The sequence below is a fragment of the Protomyctophum bolini genome (assembly GCF_963924005.1).
Source record: "Protomyctophum bolini genome assembly, chromosome: 8".
Classification (NCBI taxonomy): domain Eukaryota; kingdom Metazoa; phylum Chordata; class Actinopteri; order Myctophiformes; family Myctophidae; genus Protomyctophum; species Protomyctophum bolini.
Genome location: NC_137869.1, coordinates 27,127,476 through 27,145,230, shown reverse-complemented (window position 1 = coordinate 27,145,230; position 17,755 = coordinate 27,127,476). Strand labels below are relative to the sequence as shown.

General features: G+C 40.8%; 1 protein-coding gene across 1 annotated transcript; it reads left to right on the top strand.

Moving 5' to 3' along the window:
- The first annotated feature begins 498 nt into the window (after positions 1–498).
- rorca (RAR-related orphan receptor C a) lies at positions 499–15,361 on the top strand. The gene is made up of 10 exons (XM_080771122.1): positions 499–903; positions 7,706–7,791; positions 8,192–8,333; positions 8,454–8,891; positions 9,029–9,150; positions 9,819–9,951; positions 11,034–11,141; positions 11,346–11,456; positions 11,731–11,843; positions 11,968–15,361. The coding sequence occupies exons 1-10, from the start codon at positions 897–899 to the stop codon at positions 12,127–12,129; spliced, it is 1,422 nt and encodes a 473-aa protein (XP_080627248.1). The 5' UTR covers positions 499–896; the 3' UTR covers positions 12,130–15,361.
- Positions 15,362–17,755: the final 2,394 nt, after the last annotated feature.

The window sequence follows — 17,755 nt, the reverse complement described above, 5'->3', positions numbered from 1 at the left end:
GATACTATATAGTCTATTTTTCTGAATACTAACTGGGTGTGCCAGTTAATTGCTGAAATGCAACACAACGCATTTTTGTAGGGATCACATATTCGTGGAATTATTTTTCTCTGTCTTTTTATTTTTTTGTATCATCCTTCCTGGGCGTATCTGCTCTCTGTTTACGGAAATATAAAATAACGTTTTGTTTTGGCTTAATCTACCAAAAAAAGAAAAGAAAAAAGAGAGAGGGGGAGCGCCGGCAAGAATAAATTCCCACGACATCATGTCTTTCTATGTGACACACTGCCACACTTTCTTTCCCAGAGCGAGTTTCTTTCTGCTGATAAACTCCTCCTGCCTGACAGACTGTCGCTCGGCGGAGGGAGGGCGGGTACGTGCCTGACGAGTGACGACGGCGTAGTGTGCGCGCGCGCAATAGCCGAGGGGCACAAGGCGGGCCACTGGCGCGAGATCATGTGTAGTCCACGCGCCGAAATAGGTTAGGTTATAGCCTACTGTTGGAGCGAAGCAAGGCAGAGAGCAGAGGTCCGCTAGCACTGAGGAGTCTTTGATATTTTATTGCTTCCAGACGCAGAGCATGCTTTATGGTTATGCATAACATACCTGTTCTCTTCTTCTCGCACACAGACAGACCGACAGACACTCAGACTGCGCGGAATTAAACAAAAAACGAAAAGTCCACACGGAATCTTATTCTTTTTTTTCCTTTTTCTTTTTTTAGCTTCTACTTTTCTTTTCTTTTCTTCAGCCGTTGCATTTTTTTGGACAAGTGCTCAGAAACATATGAGGATTTGTTGTTTTCACAGTTACCGACTGCTCCATTTTGGAGCAAAAAAGCTTAGGTCCTTTTCAATATTCATCGAAGATAGTAGCAGCAAGCATCCGCCGACAACATGAGAGGTGAGTTTGCAAAGAATTGTTTTAAATGATGTGATTCTTTATTTCCATTTCGGAGGGACAGCATGACTTTCTTTCAAAGTGAGACCGAAGTGCGTATGACAGTGCACAGCATGCATGCACGGGCCAGGCCACAGCTTTCATTTTATTCCTCTATCTGCTGAATTTCCCACATTATAAGTAACAGTCAAAGTACATTTTAATATTATTGACCCGAATCACGAGACATATTATTTTACTATGGTATTTTGTGTTATGTTATGTTATTTTATTTTATTATTAGGCTTTCATTTTGTTGACGTGCATCCTTATGCTTTGCAGGTGTTAGTTTGCCTACACTGTAAAATGCATTATTATTGTGCATTTATTCCTTGTTTTGCCTCTTCTTCAGTGTGGTTATGGTAGGAGGTGTAATGACATGATTACACCAGTGAGCGACTGTAGTTATGTAAGAGTTGAACGCAGAGGGAGGGAGTGAGTGAGTGGAGATTAAGACCTGTCAAAGTACACAGTAAAATATAAACCGGTAGTTTTATAAGCATTTCTTGTGCCTGCAGATATTGACGTTGTTGCATCATCACCATTATGGAATGAATTAGGCAATACTGGTCTTCGTGTTTAGTTCTGCTTGTTTGTATTCTTCTCATAGTGTCAGATATAGCTCTGGGTTTTGTACATTTTATGTAATTCTGTGAGTTTCGTACTGTGTTGTTGTTCTCAGCATCATCATTTTGGCCGTCATTGTTAGGGAGACTGGTTCAGTAGGGGGGGGGGGGGGGTAGAGTCCATGTACCATTGACCCCGTTATGTCACAGAGGATTACACAGCATTCTGTGAGAAGGGAGGGAGTGGGTATGCAGCGGAGGTCTGTCTTCATTACAGAGACAATTAATTATCATAGTTTTTTCAGCTGTCAAGTTACCCCGGCCCTAAGCATGATGGAAACCGGAGGAACCTGATTTCCATTCCATTCCTGACATCAATACTACCTATATGGCTGAACACACGCAGGCCTATTTGTAAACTGTTATTTGTTACAATGCTGTTGAATCAAGTTGAATGGAAAATGTATTTTTTTTTTTTTAGTTCAGAATTTCAGAAATAAATGATGTGTGCTGAACACAGCTCAACTCCTGAAGAGTATAGAGTCCTGAGTCAGGATATGGGCACAGCAAGGACCCTTCCACCTTTAAACACAGCAGGGCACCTCTCTAAGCTTAGTATATTTTGTGGTGAGCTAAGGTTGCCTACATCAACCAGAACCATGTGTCACCTTGTTTTATTGTCAACCATGCTGCACTTACCATATTGTGTAACATGGTGACATCAGTCAGATTCATCTGTCTAAAACCACAAACGTAAATTAGTTAGCAAGATACAAGAGACTAGGTAGAGTAGCAGCACTCACAATGATTTTCACTTATATTATGCACCTGTATATAATAAGTTCCAGGCCAGACTATAACTGTGCCTTTCAGTCATCTGAGCAGTTAATTCTCCTAAACAGTGTCCATTTCTGTTTCACTGAATTAAACAAGGTACGGCCAGTGCAGATATCCATGATAACCTGTTTCACTGAAATAAACAAGGTACGGCCAGTGCAGATATCCATGATAACCAAAACATTATTAATGGCTGTGATGAGTCTCAAAATCACACCTGTGTGAAGTGAGGGGCGCTCTAATAATCATACATCATCATTTTTTTGAGGGGCTAGTGCCCCTCAATAAACACCAATAAAACATTCCCTCAATTCAATTGCCTTGTGGACCAACACGCTCATCGTTTAAATAATATACATATCAGTAATCAATAATCGATCATTTAATAAAAGAAAATAATAATCAAGCCCCATGTTAGGCATGTTATTATAGGCACAAATAATCTTTAAATATAAAAAAAAACCTTTCCCACGGATTGTGAGTTTGTAGATTTGTTTGTTTTCAAAATTGTTGCATGACACCGTGCTACGTGGATAAACGATTCATTGATATAACAAAACGGAAACGCTTCTAATCTCGATTATTTGAAAACATTACAGATAGAATAATCACTACGAAAACTCTGCAGCCTAGTAGCCAACTAGCCATGATGATACCATATAAGACAGATTGCCAGACCACTCAAGGTTAACCTTATTGGAGACAGGCAGCTCTCTATTCTCCAAGGGCACTGCCGTGCCTTTGCTGAGTTCAGGCTCAAAGCCACTATCTATCTGTCAGGCCCAGGGGGAAGTTCACAGTTGGCTACAGTATGTGTCAAGGTGCCCCTTCTCTCTGACAGCTGGACGCTAAGTTTCCACTCCCCTCAACATTCCCCTGCCCTACACATTATGGCTCTTCAAGTAACAACGTGTTATAGTGAACCCGAACTGTACCTACCCATGACAGTATTAATTTATGACTACTTAACTTCAGAAGTACTTCAAAGTTAATTTGGCAGTACGAACATACTATACTCATATGTCATTCTGCAGATTCTGTAACAATTGATTTGTTGCCATACAAGTGATTGTGAGGCTTTAGATGTGGCGGCTGTAATGGCGTATGGCAAATTACTTGTATTTATCTAATGGTGCATGGGGCAGGGAGAGTGAGCTGATTAAAGAGATATACAAGAGTAATTGCTGCAACATATTGAAATAAAGGTGTTGCTGACTTGCTGTTGTTCATACCAGCAGTCCAGCACGCAAAATCAACTCAATTCATAACTCTGGATGGGGTAAGGTGGTAGGGCTCCATTGGGTTTGGGTTTGGGCATGAAGCAGGACAGGTCAAGGCACTTGTTCAATCACTGCTAGGAGAAGAGAGAAATAATTAACATTATACAGCAGCATTTATAATGTGTAGCATGTATAGTGATTGTAATATTACCTAATACCTCATTTGTTTTACCTTGAACTTACATCTGTACATTAATTCTAACACAGAACTACCACAATATCAAGTCAGCTGATGAGCACTTTGTTAATCATGTGAAGTGTAGATACACTGTTTGCGACCAGAACAGGGCTTATCATGTTGCAGGCTTACATTGATTTTTAGGAGAGTTCAGAATCAGTAGAAATTATGCTGTCACAAAATTACATTGGATAAAGTAAATTCTTAGTGCAGACTTGTTGCACCATTAAACACATGGTAGCTTCAGACGGGGGACTTGCTACACTAGTGAAGTGTTATAGTAGTTAGAGTTACATAACGCTCACATACATGTTTAAAGACCTTGAGGTTTGAAGCTTGAGCCCTATTTGACTCCCTTTACTTTCTAGGTAGGTCAAACTGAAGTTATGACTACCCACATAGCTGTTTAGAAAACAGGTGTTAGGTGAGGCTCCCTCTTGGGAAGAGAGGGACGAGAGGGCATTATGTTTATGAACCAACAGACCTGCAATAACCTTTGATTAACTGGTAACATATTGTACATAATATACCATACATCCCTCCTCCTACCCATAAGCTGTTAAATATAAGGTTATATAAGGTTATATATAAGGTTAAATATACAATATGCCTATGGTAAGTAAATGTAAAGTGTACAGCAAATAGGACCTTTGGACTCTGTTTGATTAGGTGGGACGAGAGACCAAAGTCTCCCCATTGTGGGGTTTTAAAGTGCTGACCAACTGAGACTGACACACTGACTGACTGAGACAGCAAAAGTCCTTAAATCTCTAATAGATTAGGTGCTAAGGCTTACTGACTAAACCATAGAGTGCCTTGGTGCAATGAAATTAAATTCCTAATGTCAATTACAATGCATTTGCCCACAAGAGGTTACTCCAAAGCTCGCCTCCATAATTCTAATGGCATGTGTATGACTTAAATATGAACAGTGGCTATGCTTAAGTGATTCCACTGCTTAGATCTGAGTATCTAATGTACTGAACAAAAAGTGATAAATGCTTGATTGATGATTACAATTTATTAGTACAAGTATGTATCCCCTCCTTTTCTTTATAATGCTTTCTACATTTGTGAATGGCTTTCCTATACAGACTGACCAGATTTCTTCCTGCTTGTGTAACTACTCTCGTAGAACAAAGCGAAGTGGCTACGTTATGTTCTAAACATAGCTTTGTTCTGTTATGTTCTAAACATAGCTGGTGAGAATAAAGCAACCATTGTCCACACCTGACAAGTGAAATGACAACACTTCACACCCACCAAAACAAACATCTTTGACCCACTGACCAAATCACCCAAAGTTTTTTGGGGCCTTTTCTTCCTGTATTGATAGTTACAGTGTAGAGAGACAGGAAACGGGGAGTGACACGTAGCAAAGGTTTCCCGGGCTCTGGATCGAACCCGGGACTTGCTGTCATGTGGTACACCACTCAGCTATTGGCACGCCCACCTAAAGTTTAAAATAACACAATATTATCAGAATAAATATTTAGTAACATGGTGGCTTCAATTCAACTGTTCAGTGATTGGAGCATAACCGAGACTGCATGGCGGGCGGTCTATACTGTGCTTCATGTGAGAAACATTCTCTGCTAATGAATTAGTGTTAGACACACATGTTAGATGTGTGACAGCACAATAGTATCATATGATAAGCTGTCACGCAATGGTTTATGTAACGTTGTGTTCATGGATGACTCTCTGGCCAGACAACTGCACCAGTGTATAAATAGATTTATGGTCGAACGCCAAGACAGCTGAAGCTTCACTCAAATACTTGACGTGTTGCTACAAGTTGAGAGCTATATGGTAGCATAAGTAGTTACTTCTGTGCCCACATCTTATATTGCAAATGTTACATAAGTAATGACAGGTTATAGTGAACTCTTCATCATCAATCTTTCATTAATCAAATCTTAGATTTGATTAACAAACCGCTTTGATTAATCCATGCACTCTTTACCCAGTGAACGAGTCAGATTTGGTTCCACCTTAAAACCCGCAAGAAATCAGATTACATCCCTTGCAAGGTTGCCACCAAAAGCACCTCCCCCTTTTGCTGAATGGGAAACTGTGTCAGTGGAACAGCTCCTAAGCTTGGCACAGCGAGCGCAGGAGGTGCCGAGCGAGCGCAGGAGGTGCCGAGCGTGGCAAGTGAAATGGCGAGTCAGAGGCAGAGCCATGTAGCTGGCAGCCAATGGGGAAGGAGGAGATGGAGGAGGGAGGCTTACTGCAGGGTTGCCACGACAACCTCCTTTGAATATGTGTGCTCATGGAATGCAGCCAGACGGCAGTTATATAATAGGGTGATGGGAGGGGGGGGAGGCACAGGATGGGGGGAGAGGAAAACAGTGACAGAGAGAGGTTTTTTTCCACTGCTCTTTATTTATTTATTTTCCCTCTTTTTTTTGTAGGTCAGTAGGAATTCTATACTGCGGAAACTCTCAAATATCTCATTGTTGAAAAAAGACATTAACATAGACAAAGGAAACTGGCCCTTGTGATATCATTTTTTCCCCTCCATTTATGCTCTAAATGACTAGCGTGCTATGCTAATATCACCCACTAACCTCATTTGTGTTGCATCACAGTGTGACGTAACTCTACCCTTTCACATATTGGCTTTTTTTTAATGCCGTAATATGGGATGGTGCTCTGGAAACGCATGTGAAGGCCATTCAATACGGTTGCTGCAATTTAGAGGTTACCTAACACTTCACAGTTCACACATCACCCAGCAGAAGTAGTTGAAAGGAATAATTGTTTTGCTGGCCCCTCCACTCCTGAGTCAAATCAAATCCTAAATCGCAACAATTCACACACAATTGTTATCTTGGAATTGCCATTTTGAAGGCCTGCTATGCTGGCTGTGGTGGATGTCTGAGAGAGGCCCGCATGGTCTTTGTCAACCTGTTAACATTTAGCTCACCCTGGAGGAGGAGGAGCGACGGACGGACAGGGTGAGCCGGTGAAACTTTATAACCCCGGGCCTCAAGCTAATGCAATTGACCTGCTATTCTGGGCCTGAGGAGGCCCTGGTACTTAGATAAACAACATAATGAAAAGAACAGGCTGTTCCTGAAGGAGGCAGCTTAGGCTTTTACATTGAACACAAGGTGTAAAACACGTAGGCAGAGTGGTTTATTTTATCCATTAACGGAGGCAGCGTGTTTTGACCACCTTTCCTCCTCGGATAACATATATAATCTTATTTTTTAAATCAAACATATTGTGTTTTCATGGATGGCCTGACATGACAGAGCATGCATATTATGCTTGAACAAGGTCAACTGAGTCTAACTGCACTGTGTTGTGTCGCATTGGAGGCTGTGTTTACCTTGTTTGACTGCAGAAATCTTGTAGATCAAGGCTGTCTTGAATAAATATTGATTAAGCTGCACTCTCATATTTGATATGGATGAGGTATTTTATTGGGTGATTAGGCAGCTAGTATGATAAGACCAGAAGACAAATGTTGATTGTTCGACGCTAAACTGTCACAAAAACATCACTTTATCGTAGATTCGTAGTGCTCTTGAACTGTTGCCAACTTTTTGTGAGGGCAACCCAAGGCCTGGTGAAGTAATGCCCCCTCTTTGGAGCATATCTTTTTTCTCACGGTCATCAATTGCTAGAATTGTAGTGAGCCCGCCCCAAGATTTTAATTTGACTAAAAGAGCACTTTGTAAAACAAATGTTACATAGTGCAACAATAAAAGTACACGGAATACTGCACTTCTGACTGCACTTATCCAGCCATTATTATTATGTTCTCCTGAAACACATCAATTTGAAATGTGTTCTGATCTTTGTGAAACTTTCACCTATAATGACATGCCCAAAATAGGGACACCAGATTGAAAGTTGGCTAATGATTCTTCCATCTCTCTTTATTTTCCTAGCGCAAATAGAGGTGATTCCCTGCAAGATCTGTGGGGACAAGTCATCAGGGATCCACTATGGTGTCATTACCTGTGAAGGCTGCAAGGTGAGCCATCCTCCACCATGTTATGCTTTTAACCAATTCTATCTTCTTTTTGTTTTCCTACACATAATTCAGTTGTAGTTTTCTGTAAATCCCAATCCACACCAATGATTCACAACCCAACAACTTGCAGCCAGTTGCAGGGTTCTGAATTGACCCGTTGTAGGTTGCAAGTGGTTGCAAGTTCAATCATATGTGGATTCGGCATTAGACAGTGCTATTTGTTCAAATCTAGGCTTAGGTCTGGACAATATTCCTGAAGTGAATATATACTATGATAAGCTAACGTTCATCCTCCAGAGGTTTGAATGCATACTCACACTGCAGTCCCTGTTACCTATTATTCATTAGTCTGTGTGTGTGTGTGTGTGTGTGTGTGTGTGTGTGTGATCTTTGTACCCAGGGGTTCTTTCGTCGCAGCCAACAGAACAATGCCATGTACTCCTGTTCACGTCAGAGGAACTGTCCGATTGACCGGACTAACCGCAACCGCTGTCAGCACTGCCGGCTGCAGAAATGTCTGGCTCTGGGCATGAGCCGTGATGGTGAGTTCAAAAAATGAACGTTTTCGGCCTCTACTTTAAATATTTAAAACAGACAGTTGTTTGATTTCAGTTCTATTTGTAAGTTCCCTAATTCCTGTGTCACCCCACCCCTCCATACAGCTGTGAAGTTTGGGCGCATGTCTAAGAAGCAGCGCGACAGCCTGTATGCCGAGGTTCAGAAGCACCAGCAGTCTCAAGAGCGTGCCGGGGGTGTGACCCACGACGAAGGGCCTGAGATGGGTATGCACGGTCCACGCACCTACAGCCGAGGCTCAAGTTCCGCTCTCAGTGATCTGGATGACATAACCACACTGCCTGAAAGCCTGTTCCTTGATCTGCCCCTGACCCCAGAGGGCAGAGGTGGAGATTACTGCCTGGAGATGTTGAGTGGCAGTGCGGGTAGCAGCTCCTCCTCTCAGAGCTCACCAGAACAGACCAACTTGGATTTTGTAGATGGACACCACATCAAGCATGAATACCAGCTGTTGCATGATTCAGGGCTCTTCTCACACGCCATTCTCAACCCCCTGCCTGAAGGTTGCTCCCTACTCGAGATAGGTCAGTGGAAATCCAATACAGACTCACTCTGATCAGAAAGTCAAACTGATTCATCACTCTCTCTTGTTGTAAACGTCAAAACGTCTGAAACAACAACAAAAAAACATTTTTGTTTTGTTTTTGTTCTCCCTATCCAGAGCGCATTACCCAGACTGTGGTGAAGTCCCATATGGAGACCAGCCAGTACAGTACAGAGGAGCTGAGGAGGATGGCATGGACACTTTACTGCCCTGAGGAGACTCGCTCCTACCAGACCAAGGTACAGTGTGGCTTTTTTGGGGTTACACACACCAGCATTTCGATGCCCGCTATTCCGACGCATCGCCATTCCGACGCGCCACATTACTAACCCTGTCCCTAACCCCTAACTGCATGTGGAAGCCACATTGCCGGAATGATGATGTTAGGGATGGAATGCTAATCGTTATTATTGTTCATCGTGTTAAAAAAACACTCACAGTAATCGTATCACAAAGATTTACATTTATCGTGAAATTGTCCACTTAAAGGTATATTCAGTGATTTCACTTAATTCAAATATCACATATTTATTTGTTTTGTTGTGATAATCCTCTCTACTATAGAGTGTGCTGACCATATAAGGAGTTCCTCCCTGTCCCCAGTTAACCCCTGGGGGTCAAAAAACCTTAGGTTTCGTTTTTGGCTCTCTATCCTGATTGGATGAAAGGCTTAGGTCCCAGCCAAAAACGAAACCTAAGGTTTTTTGCGTGAAATCACTGAATATACCTTTAAACCTTCTATAGTTGATCAAACTGACTGTTAAGAGCGCATTTGGTATGCTCTTACAGTATTTATATTTTTAGCAAACGTTCCCCCTAGAATAGGGATGCTGGGGGTTCAAGTAGTTAACAAAAGGTTTCCCCCAAAAAACATACTTACACTGTGTTTCTTGTCTTTCTCTCTCAGTCGGCTGAGGTGATGTGGCAACAATGTGCCCTTCAAGTCACCAATGCCATCCAGTATGTGGTAGAGTTTGCCAAGCGCATTACTGGCTTCATGGACCTCTGTCAGAATGACCAGATCATCCTCCTCAAAGCAGGTCAGTGTTTCACTTTGGCATCATATTACACTACAGCCCATAAATCTTAATGTCTGATACTCTACGGTCACATAATTCCCTTACTACTTACTAGTTATTTATTTTTGGTGCCAGGCACCAGTAATGTCCCGTCCCGACTTCACGGAGCTCCTGGTGCAAGCACCTTGAGAGCAATTTTTTTTTAGCTTTCATGGTTTCGATGTAATTATTACAGTATTACTAGACACATGCCTTCAAGCAAGATGACTGTTATTCCAGGTGTCTTTCTATATTTGGTGATTTGCATATACTGTAGTTGTACTGGGCTACTGGCTATTATCTAGTTTCTATAAGAGCTGAAAGTGCAATTTAGACGACCCTTAAAGATAAATTATGCTTTGGCAACACAGTGCGAAATGTCGCACTTCGTTGTCACAGACAGGAATTATGCAAATTCAGCAGTTTTTACGTTCAGCGATGGAAGTCGCATACTGTACCTGCCGATTTTTGCAAAGTCACAGATGCCGTCTCGAGTATCGTGGTGCAATAATTGGATGGCTGCCATATTCCCAGAATGTAAACCTTAGCTGGACTTGGCATGTAGTTGTTTTAAATTAGTAACAATGGGTGCTGTTGCTGAACTATAAATGCAAAATGTGGCCAAAGCATATTAGGCTTAACATTGCGGTTAATCTTGCAGTGCAAATATCACATGCCTATTGAGTGATGTGAAATGGCACTTTTAGACATCAAGGGATCTTTTGTTCTCCAACAATCGTCTTTTCTTTTGCCCAAATAGTTCTTTTTAGCTGTCTGTTCAGCCTCATGCAATGAGTGTGCATCTGAATTAATTTAACAGTCCGGCTGTTTGTGTGTGTGTGTGTGTGTGTGTGTGTGTGTGTGTGTGTGTGTGTGTGTGTGTGTGTGTGTGTGTGTGTGTGTGTGTGTGTGTGTGTGTGTGTGTGTGTGTGTGTGTGTGTGTGTGTGCGTGTGCGTGTGAGCGTGTGAGTGTGTGTGTGAGCGTGTGAGCATTATTTACTCCCCGTCATCCCCATCTGCTGGTCCCTCCATCTAAATGTGTGTTCTTAACTTCTTATCTACAGGCTGCTTGGATGTTCTGCTGATCCGCATGTGTCGGGCCTACAACCCTATCAATAATACGATGCTCTTTGATGGAAAGTTTTGTGGCCCTCAGCTTTTCAAAGCTCTTGGTGAGTGAACTGGTTTCCTTGCTCACACACATCGATACAAATAAACACTAAACACAAACCCAATGCTTTATAGTTCCTTTACTGTTCACAACCACAGTAGACATCTTAAAAGACTAATTAAAAACTTCATTGTAAACTTTCATGTGTTCTCGATCAAAATGAATGTTTTAATAATCATTGTATTACCTCCTTCCTTCCCACTAGGTTGTGATGACCTTGTGAATGCAGTGTTTGATTTGGCTAAAAGTCTGAGCCGTATGCAGCTATCTGATGAGGAAATGGCCTTGTTCAGTGCAGCTGTGCTGCTGTCGCCAGGTAAGCACCAACGCCAGAGATTGCGATATAAGGCATTCTGCATCCAGTTTACAATAAAACCTGCATTGCACAACAGGCCTCTTAGTTAAATACTTGTAACACCTTAAATGATACCTACTCAGAACGTCAGACTCACTCCCAGTTTTCTCTGAGGACTCACCTCTTCAGACTCCACCTCACCCCCTAGCAGTTCATTCTCCATGTACACCTTCCTAGTCACTAGTTCTCATGATTTTGTTACTATGTGTACTAATGTCACTGTTTCTCTCTCCAGACCGACCCTGGCTAACAGACCCTCACCAGATCCAAAAGCTGCAGGAGAAGGTCTATGTGGCTCTGCAACGCTGCTTACAAAGAGAAGGCTCATCAGAGGAGAAACTGGCTAAGGTATAGTGACTTCAGCCTCTAACATCACTAACACTAAATCCTTAGTGTCCTAATTAGACAGGAATGTATTGTGATGCTTCAACAGAGTTTCTTATTCTTTGCTTCATCTCTCTTTCCTTCTTAGATGGTGTCTAAGCTCCCCGTCATGAGGTCTATTTGCAATCTCCACATCGACAAACTGGAGTTTTTCCGTCTAGTACACCCTGAGACAGCTTACACTTTCCCTCCCTTGTACAGGGAAGTGTTTGCCAGTGAAATCAACTTCCCAGATTCCACAGAGGGCTAACAATGCTCAGTAAAAGAGAGTGATTCAAGTAGACATTGAGGTTTAGGGAGGTAGGGAGAAATGTGGCAACCAGCAGAAGCAAAACCAACCAGCAGCTCAGTGACAATCCTGCACGCTACACTTTAGGACACACTCCTCTCACCTCTAATATCTCATCCTTATGGAGTATCTTACACTGCCCTACTAGCCAGTCCAAGTAACTTCACCATAGTAGTAGGTGCTGCTGGGTAGTCAGTGCATGCTACCTAATTGTTTTCATAAGGGGATGGGAGAAATTATTATTGGTTCAAATAATTTGTTTTAAAAAAGAAAAACAAAACACTTTTTTATGAGGTGATCTTGAACATCTTGTTAAGTTGAATTCCTCATTAGAACAAGTTTGACTTCTTTCCCAGCTACCAAGTTCCTTTAAGCTAATGTTGAATGTACCCCTTCTTCACTTAACCGTACAGCACAGCCCCAGGCTTGATACAGAATGTACATATTTACAATCCCGTTTTGACGAGATGTGCTGTAATGATTGCTTGTTGTAACTCTCAGTGCATTTTTTTTCTTCTCATTTTGGTAGTGCCCACACTTGACAGTTTTGTTATGTTATGAACAAGCTGTTTAAAGGGACCAAGATCAAACTCGCAGACATGCAGGGTTCCAAAATGTGCAAATCATGGGTAAAGACCCAAGTGTCTGCCGCCATGCACATTCAAGCTCTTGCACACTCAGCACAAAGACATAGCACTTATGCCGGCATTCATGGGTATTTTTTACCAGCACACATTCAGACACTGATATATGTGAGCTCTGTTTTGTTTTTGTTTTTTTGTTTTTTTAATGCAATCAGCGACCTCAGTCCCAATTCCCCTTCCCTTTGCAAATGCCACTTAGAAAGAGACGAGAGTGAAGAATTACAGAAGTATTGTGAAAGTATTTTCGAATTTTTCTTTTGATATAGTACATCTATATTATATGATAAGAGTTGAGAGAGAAAGAGGAAGAGAAAATTGGAAGAAGAAAAAAAAGAATGGCAATGTAATGGTTGTTCTCAGGTCTCTCAAAACAAATACTGCCTGACCATAACTTGGGGTTCTGGGATGAACTGATTTGACTGGTGAAAGAGGAATGGTGGACATATAGTACTTACTGATGACGAATCAACTTTCAAATTGTTATGAATGAACACTTATGGCAACAAGACTTTCAGTTCTCCTGTTCAAAAGACTGCCGCTTGTGCTGCTGAAAAGGTCAGACAATGGACATGCCTCTGGACAAACACAGTCCAGGGAAACCAAGCAACGTGGGGTTAAGTGTTTACTTGGACACGCTCCTGGAACATTTTCACTTCAACCCCCCTCTTCATGAGTCTGCCATCAGAAAACCTCTGGTATGGGCAGAATCAGCGGGTCCAACAGTTCCTGGGAGTAGTGAAAATCAAGCTGGGAACAACTGAGACTTAACAGAGAAAGTGAGAGCGAACACAGAGACACTGACAATTCTCTAGCCTACAATGTTTCAAACTGTTTCAGGCTTATGGCCTGCACTCTCAGTCAACTGAAGGTGCTCTCTCTTCCTAACCCCACTCCCTTACTACCTCACCCATTAACACTACATGACACAGAAAAGGGTTGAAAGAGCCACCAGCTACCCCCCTGAGTTAGTATGATTACATTATCCATACTAGCATTCTTCGGCAATACTATAGTTAGCAGTGAAATTTGAAGGATAGTGATAGACAATTTAAATAGATTCAACCTTTGTGTTGAACCAATTGCATTTTTTTTGTCTACTCAAAGAACAGCTTTCAGCTCATTCCTTTTGATTCAGGAAGCAGATAAAGATCTCTCACAAGTAAGATCTCTGGAGAGATGTGTCAGGAGGATGAACATTTTTCATGAATTCTCCCAAGGAGAGGGATTGGTTATCTTTAAGACTATAGTGTCTTCTGCCAGTGAGAGCTTGTCCGTAGCATAGACAAGCATTTTGCAAATTAATAGTTTGACCAAACATTCTTAATACGTTTTACATAAAGAGACAATCACTTTTGCAGGCCCAGCCGTTGATGCCTAGTTGTATTTGATATGACTAAATCCGGTTTAATTTTGCACTGCTGGAACAGTGCTGTTCTCCATACTATATATGGGTATAGTTAGTATACGGGGGGATAGACTTTTTCTGGGTGCTTAAAACAGTGGCATGATGGGATTGTGCAATAATGTCTTTCCCGTTCTCAGTTTTGTGGGCCTTTGTAGCCCATCTAGGTGCTCTTTTTCCACAAGCACTCCGCAGATGGACAGTTAACAGTAGAGAACAAGAGATGACACTACAGTCAACATAACAAATATCCAGACAACTTCTGCACAGATGTAGTATTAACTGACAAGAATGGATGGCAGGTTTATTTTTCTTTTATTTTTTTCCTTCTTTTTAAGACAGAAGATTGTAACAATGTGCAATGGTTTGTGTTTCAAAGTCTGGGATGTTGAACATGTTCACATTTGAAAGAAACACGATACGAATTTGCAGACCAACAGACTGCCTATAAAACATCCCTTAAGAAAGGTGTGTTTTGAAAGCAGTTCCATGGGTTTGCAGTTAAAGTTCCGCTCAAAGTTACTCAGGGAGATAGCTTGGCTCTCGGTCCTATTAGTGTCTTCAATTAGTCTAGCAAGACACCTTGCACCAAGATAGAAGACCTTAAAACCTTGATCACTGTGTACAGTACATGTTTTTGTGAACACAGAAGATTCAAAGATTTCACCCCTGTCTAATATAATTTTCACACTTTCAAACTTTTGAGTCTCAGTCGTAGAATAATTAGGATTTTAGATAAATTGTAAAAAAGAAAGAAATATTTAATGTAATATAAAAAATGGATTTTAATCTCTGAATCTTCAATCTTGTATTGGTTTTGTTGTGATCATTTGTTTCTTCATTTCTATCCTCATCTGTACTGTTTAGTGTCCTTGTTTTTTGGAGAGAATGTAATTCTATTTTTTTTAAAGAGCATTTTTAAAGATGTCTCCCTCAAAGTTTCTTTTTTTGTCATGAACCTTCTGTCTCATATTTTCACTCTATTTTAAGATTATTGTCATTGAAATCAACATAGATTTTAATAAATAATTTATGATATGTTATGGATATAAAACCTAAGAGGTTATGAACACAGTGATGTGTTATTGTTGTACAATGGGGATACACTATGTGGATTTAAGAATGTAATAAAGGTCTTTTTACAATATTTTTGCATTTGTATTCGTCTTTGTATCTACAACAAACATGAACGTCACACATGATTATTGGCACCCTTACCATATTCTAATCCTATTTGCAACATAGATTTCAATGGAACTCATGAATGTGTCACATCGCTATAAAATTTAGAATTGTTTTATTCTTTAAATATAGGTCCTATAGCATGGACTATGATTTTTTTAATGATTATTATCTATGCAGTATGCATACAAAGGGGAAAAAGAAGTGTTCATTCTCAAACAGGTTTGCAGGTTTATACACATCCATCTACATATACATTTAAACATAATTCATATTTTGATGTACAGTACATTCCAACCAAGTGGTGAGGAAGGCACAGCATCTCTCAGGTGAAGACGTTTGGTAAGTGCAGTGGTGTGGGTGGGCCCCAAGACCCTATGGGCCTTATACAGAAGTACCACTGAGAGCATCCTGATTGGTGCCTGCATCTGCATCATCAATGCCTGGTATGGGTATGGGAACTGTACTGACCTCAGTCGAGCGCATCAGTGGATGTGAGTTTCCCTTCACCTGGAACATCGGAACACAAAGATCTAGCTTATCAAAGATCCTAGCCATCTCACTCACAGCTACTGCCTGTTTGAGGTCAGAGGCGGCCGTATGTAAAAGGTTTTTTTTTTTTAATAGTAGAGTAATAGATAGTTTTAAACATTTTGCAAGTGCAAAGGTTGGGACAGGTTAGGCCAAAACGAAACAAGCTAAGAAACATTGTTAGGCCTACTGCCATGACCACGTCTGCTAAAAGAAACTTTATCAATGAGGAAAACAAAAAACAATCCTCGGGAGCTCTGGAAGCTACTCAACAAACAAACTAGGCTGCAGTCAGAAACTGAAAACAGGGACATCCCTAACTTGAACATCTTCTTTACAAACAATGCTACAATGCAACAATGCTGGTTAACAAACGGCCCTCCCACTCTGGGCTCTTTGGTGTAAAACCTTCTACAGAAACCTAGGTGTTTGTAAAGACGATTTTAAACTGGTAATGGTAACAACTGATGAGGTACTTAAGAAACTGAGTACCCTACAACCCAACAAGGCCATGACAATATTAAGTGGGCTTGCACCTTCTTCACCGAGACAGATTATATAGTACTGTAGGGCAGAAGGACAGCAGCGGCAGGTCATCAAGGTTCTACTGGAGGGTAGTATGTCTGTGTTGTGCAATACAGACATAACATGTTTGGGAAAGTCTTCTCTCTGGTTCTGCCAGAAGGCAGGCCTGGCAGAAAAACCTACCGTCCTACCCTATCAGACTTGAGGAAGAAGACTCTCTCTGTGTCTAGGGCTTAATTTTGACAGCTGGAAATAGCAAGCTCATGTCATACTGCACCATTCTCATAATGTCAAGGCTGTTTTGTCCTGGTTTATTGCTTAATAGTTCAGAGAACTTCAGACTAGTCTGTAGGTTCATTATGTCAGTCTCTGAAGATAAGCAGGAGATACTATTCGGTGCCAAACTAAATATATTTTTACAGTTTTTTTTTATTAAAATGTTCTTAAAGAAGACATGTTCAGCTGTCAGAAAAACATATCTGTCCAGCTTAATGCATTATTCAAAAATGTCCATGTAAATATCCATTGACACTGTAACAGGGGGGGACAAATGTTGGACATAACAGGGGGTGAACAAAAGCAAGGGCTCGCAACTCACATAACAGGGGGGACATTTTATGCTAAAGATAGCCATTACTCCTCATGTAATGAAGAATAATAGAATATGGTATCACATTGTGAACACAGAGTAAGATTTTAATATATTTATCAACCATATTTTCAGAATTATGAAAATGTATCAATTTCCTCTATAATTAAGCGTAACAGGAGGACATTTATGCTTTACTACATCAGTAGGCCTAATGCAACCTAAAACATTGAAAAGAAGGGGAAAAAAGGGGGGCAAATTAAACACAGGTGGATTTGCATCAGCGTAACGGGGACAGTAAAGTAAGGGACAAAATTGATTTCAATATTTTAAGCAGTAAAATTACATTTGTCACAATTAATAAGATTTGGTGAGAAGCATTAGAACTATACTATATAATAAGATTTTAGATTTAGTTTGAATTTGATTAGATATATTTGTAACTGAAGCTGAAAAAACATGCAGGGGACATGGCATTTTAGCATACCTCTACTCAAATCAAAGAGATTATTTTATGTATTTATGTATGTATTTCACTCTGAGGTACGAATCTTTTTTTTTTCCTATGGTGGAAAACCTTTAATAGTATAAGATAAGCTTTTTGGAATTAGTGTTTTTGCTTATTTTACACAATATATGCTGGGTGGGGCCGTGGGGACACAAATGGAACCAGAATACTAGGAATGACCGTAGGAACACACACAGACAGTGGTC

Coding starts and splice junctions, on each gene's coding strand:
- rorca (XM_080771122.1), top strand. Junction 7,792..8,191: donor TTACCTGTGAAGGCTGCAAG/GTGAGCCATCCT, acceptor CTTTGTACCCAG/GGGTTCTTTCGTCGCAGCCA. Junction 11,457..11,730: donor AGCTGTGCTGCTGTCGCCAG/GTAAGCACCAAC, acceptor TTCTCTCTCCAG/ACCGACCCTGGCTAACAGAC.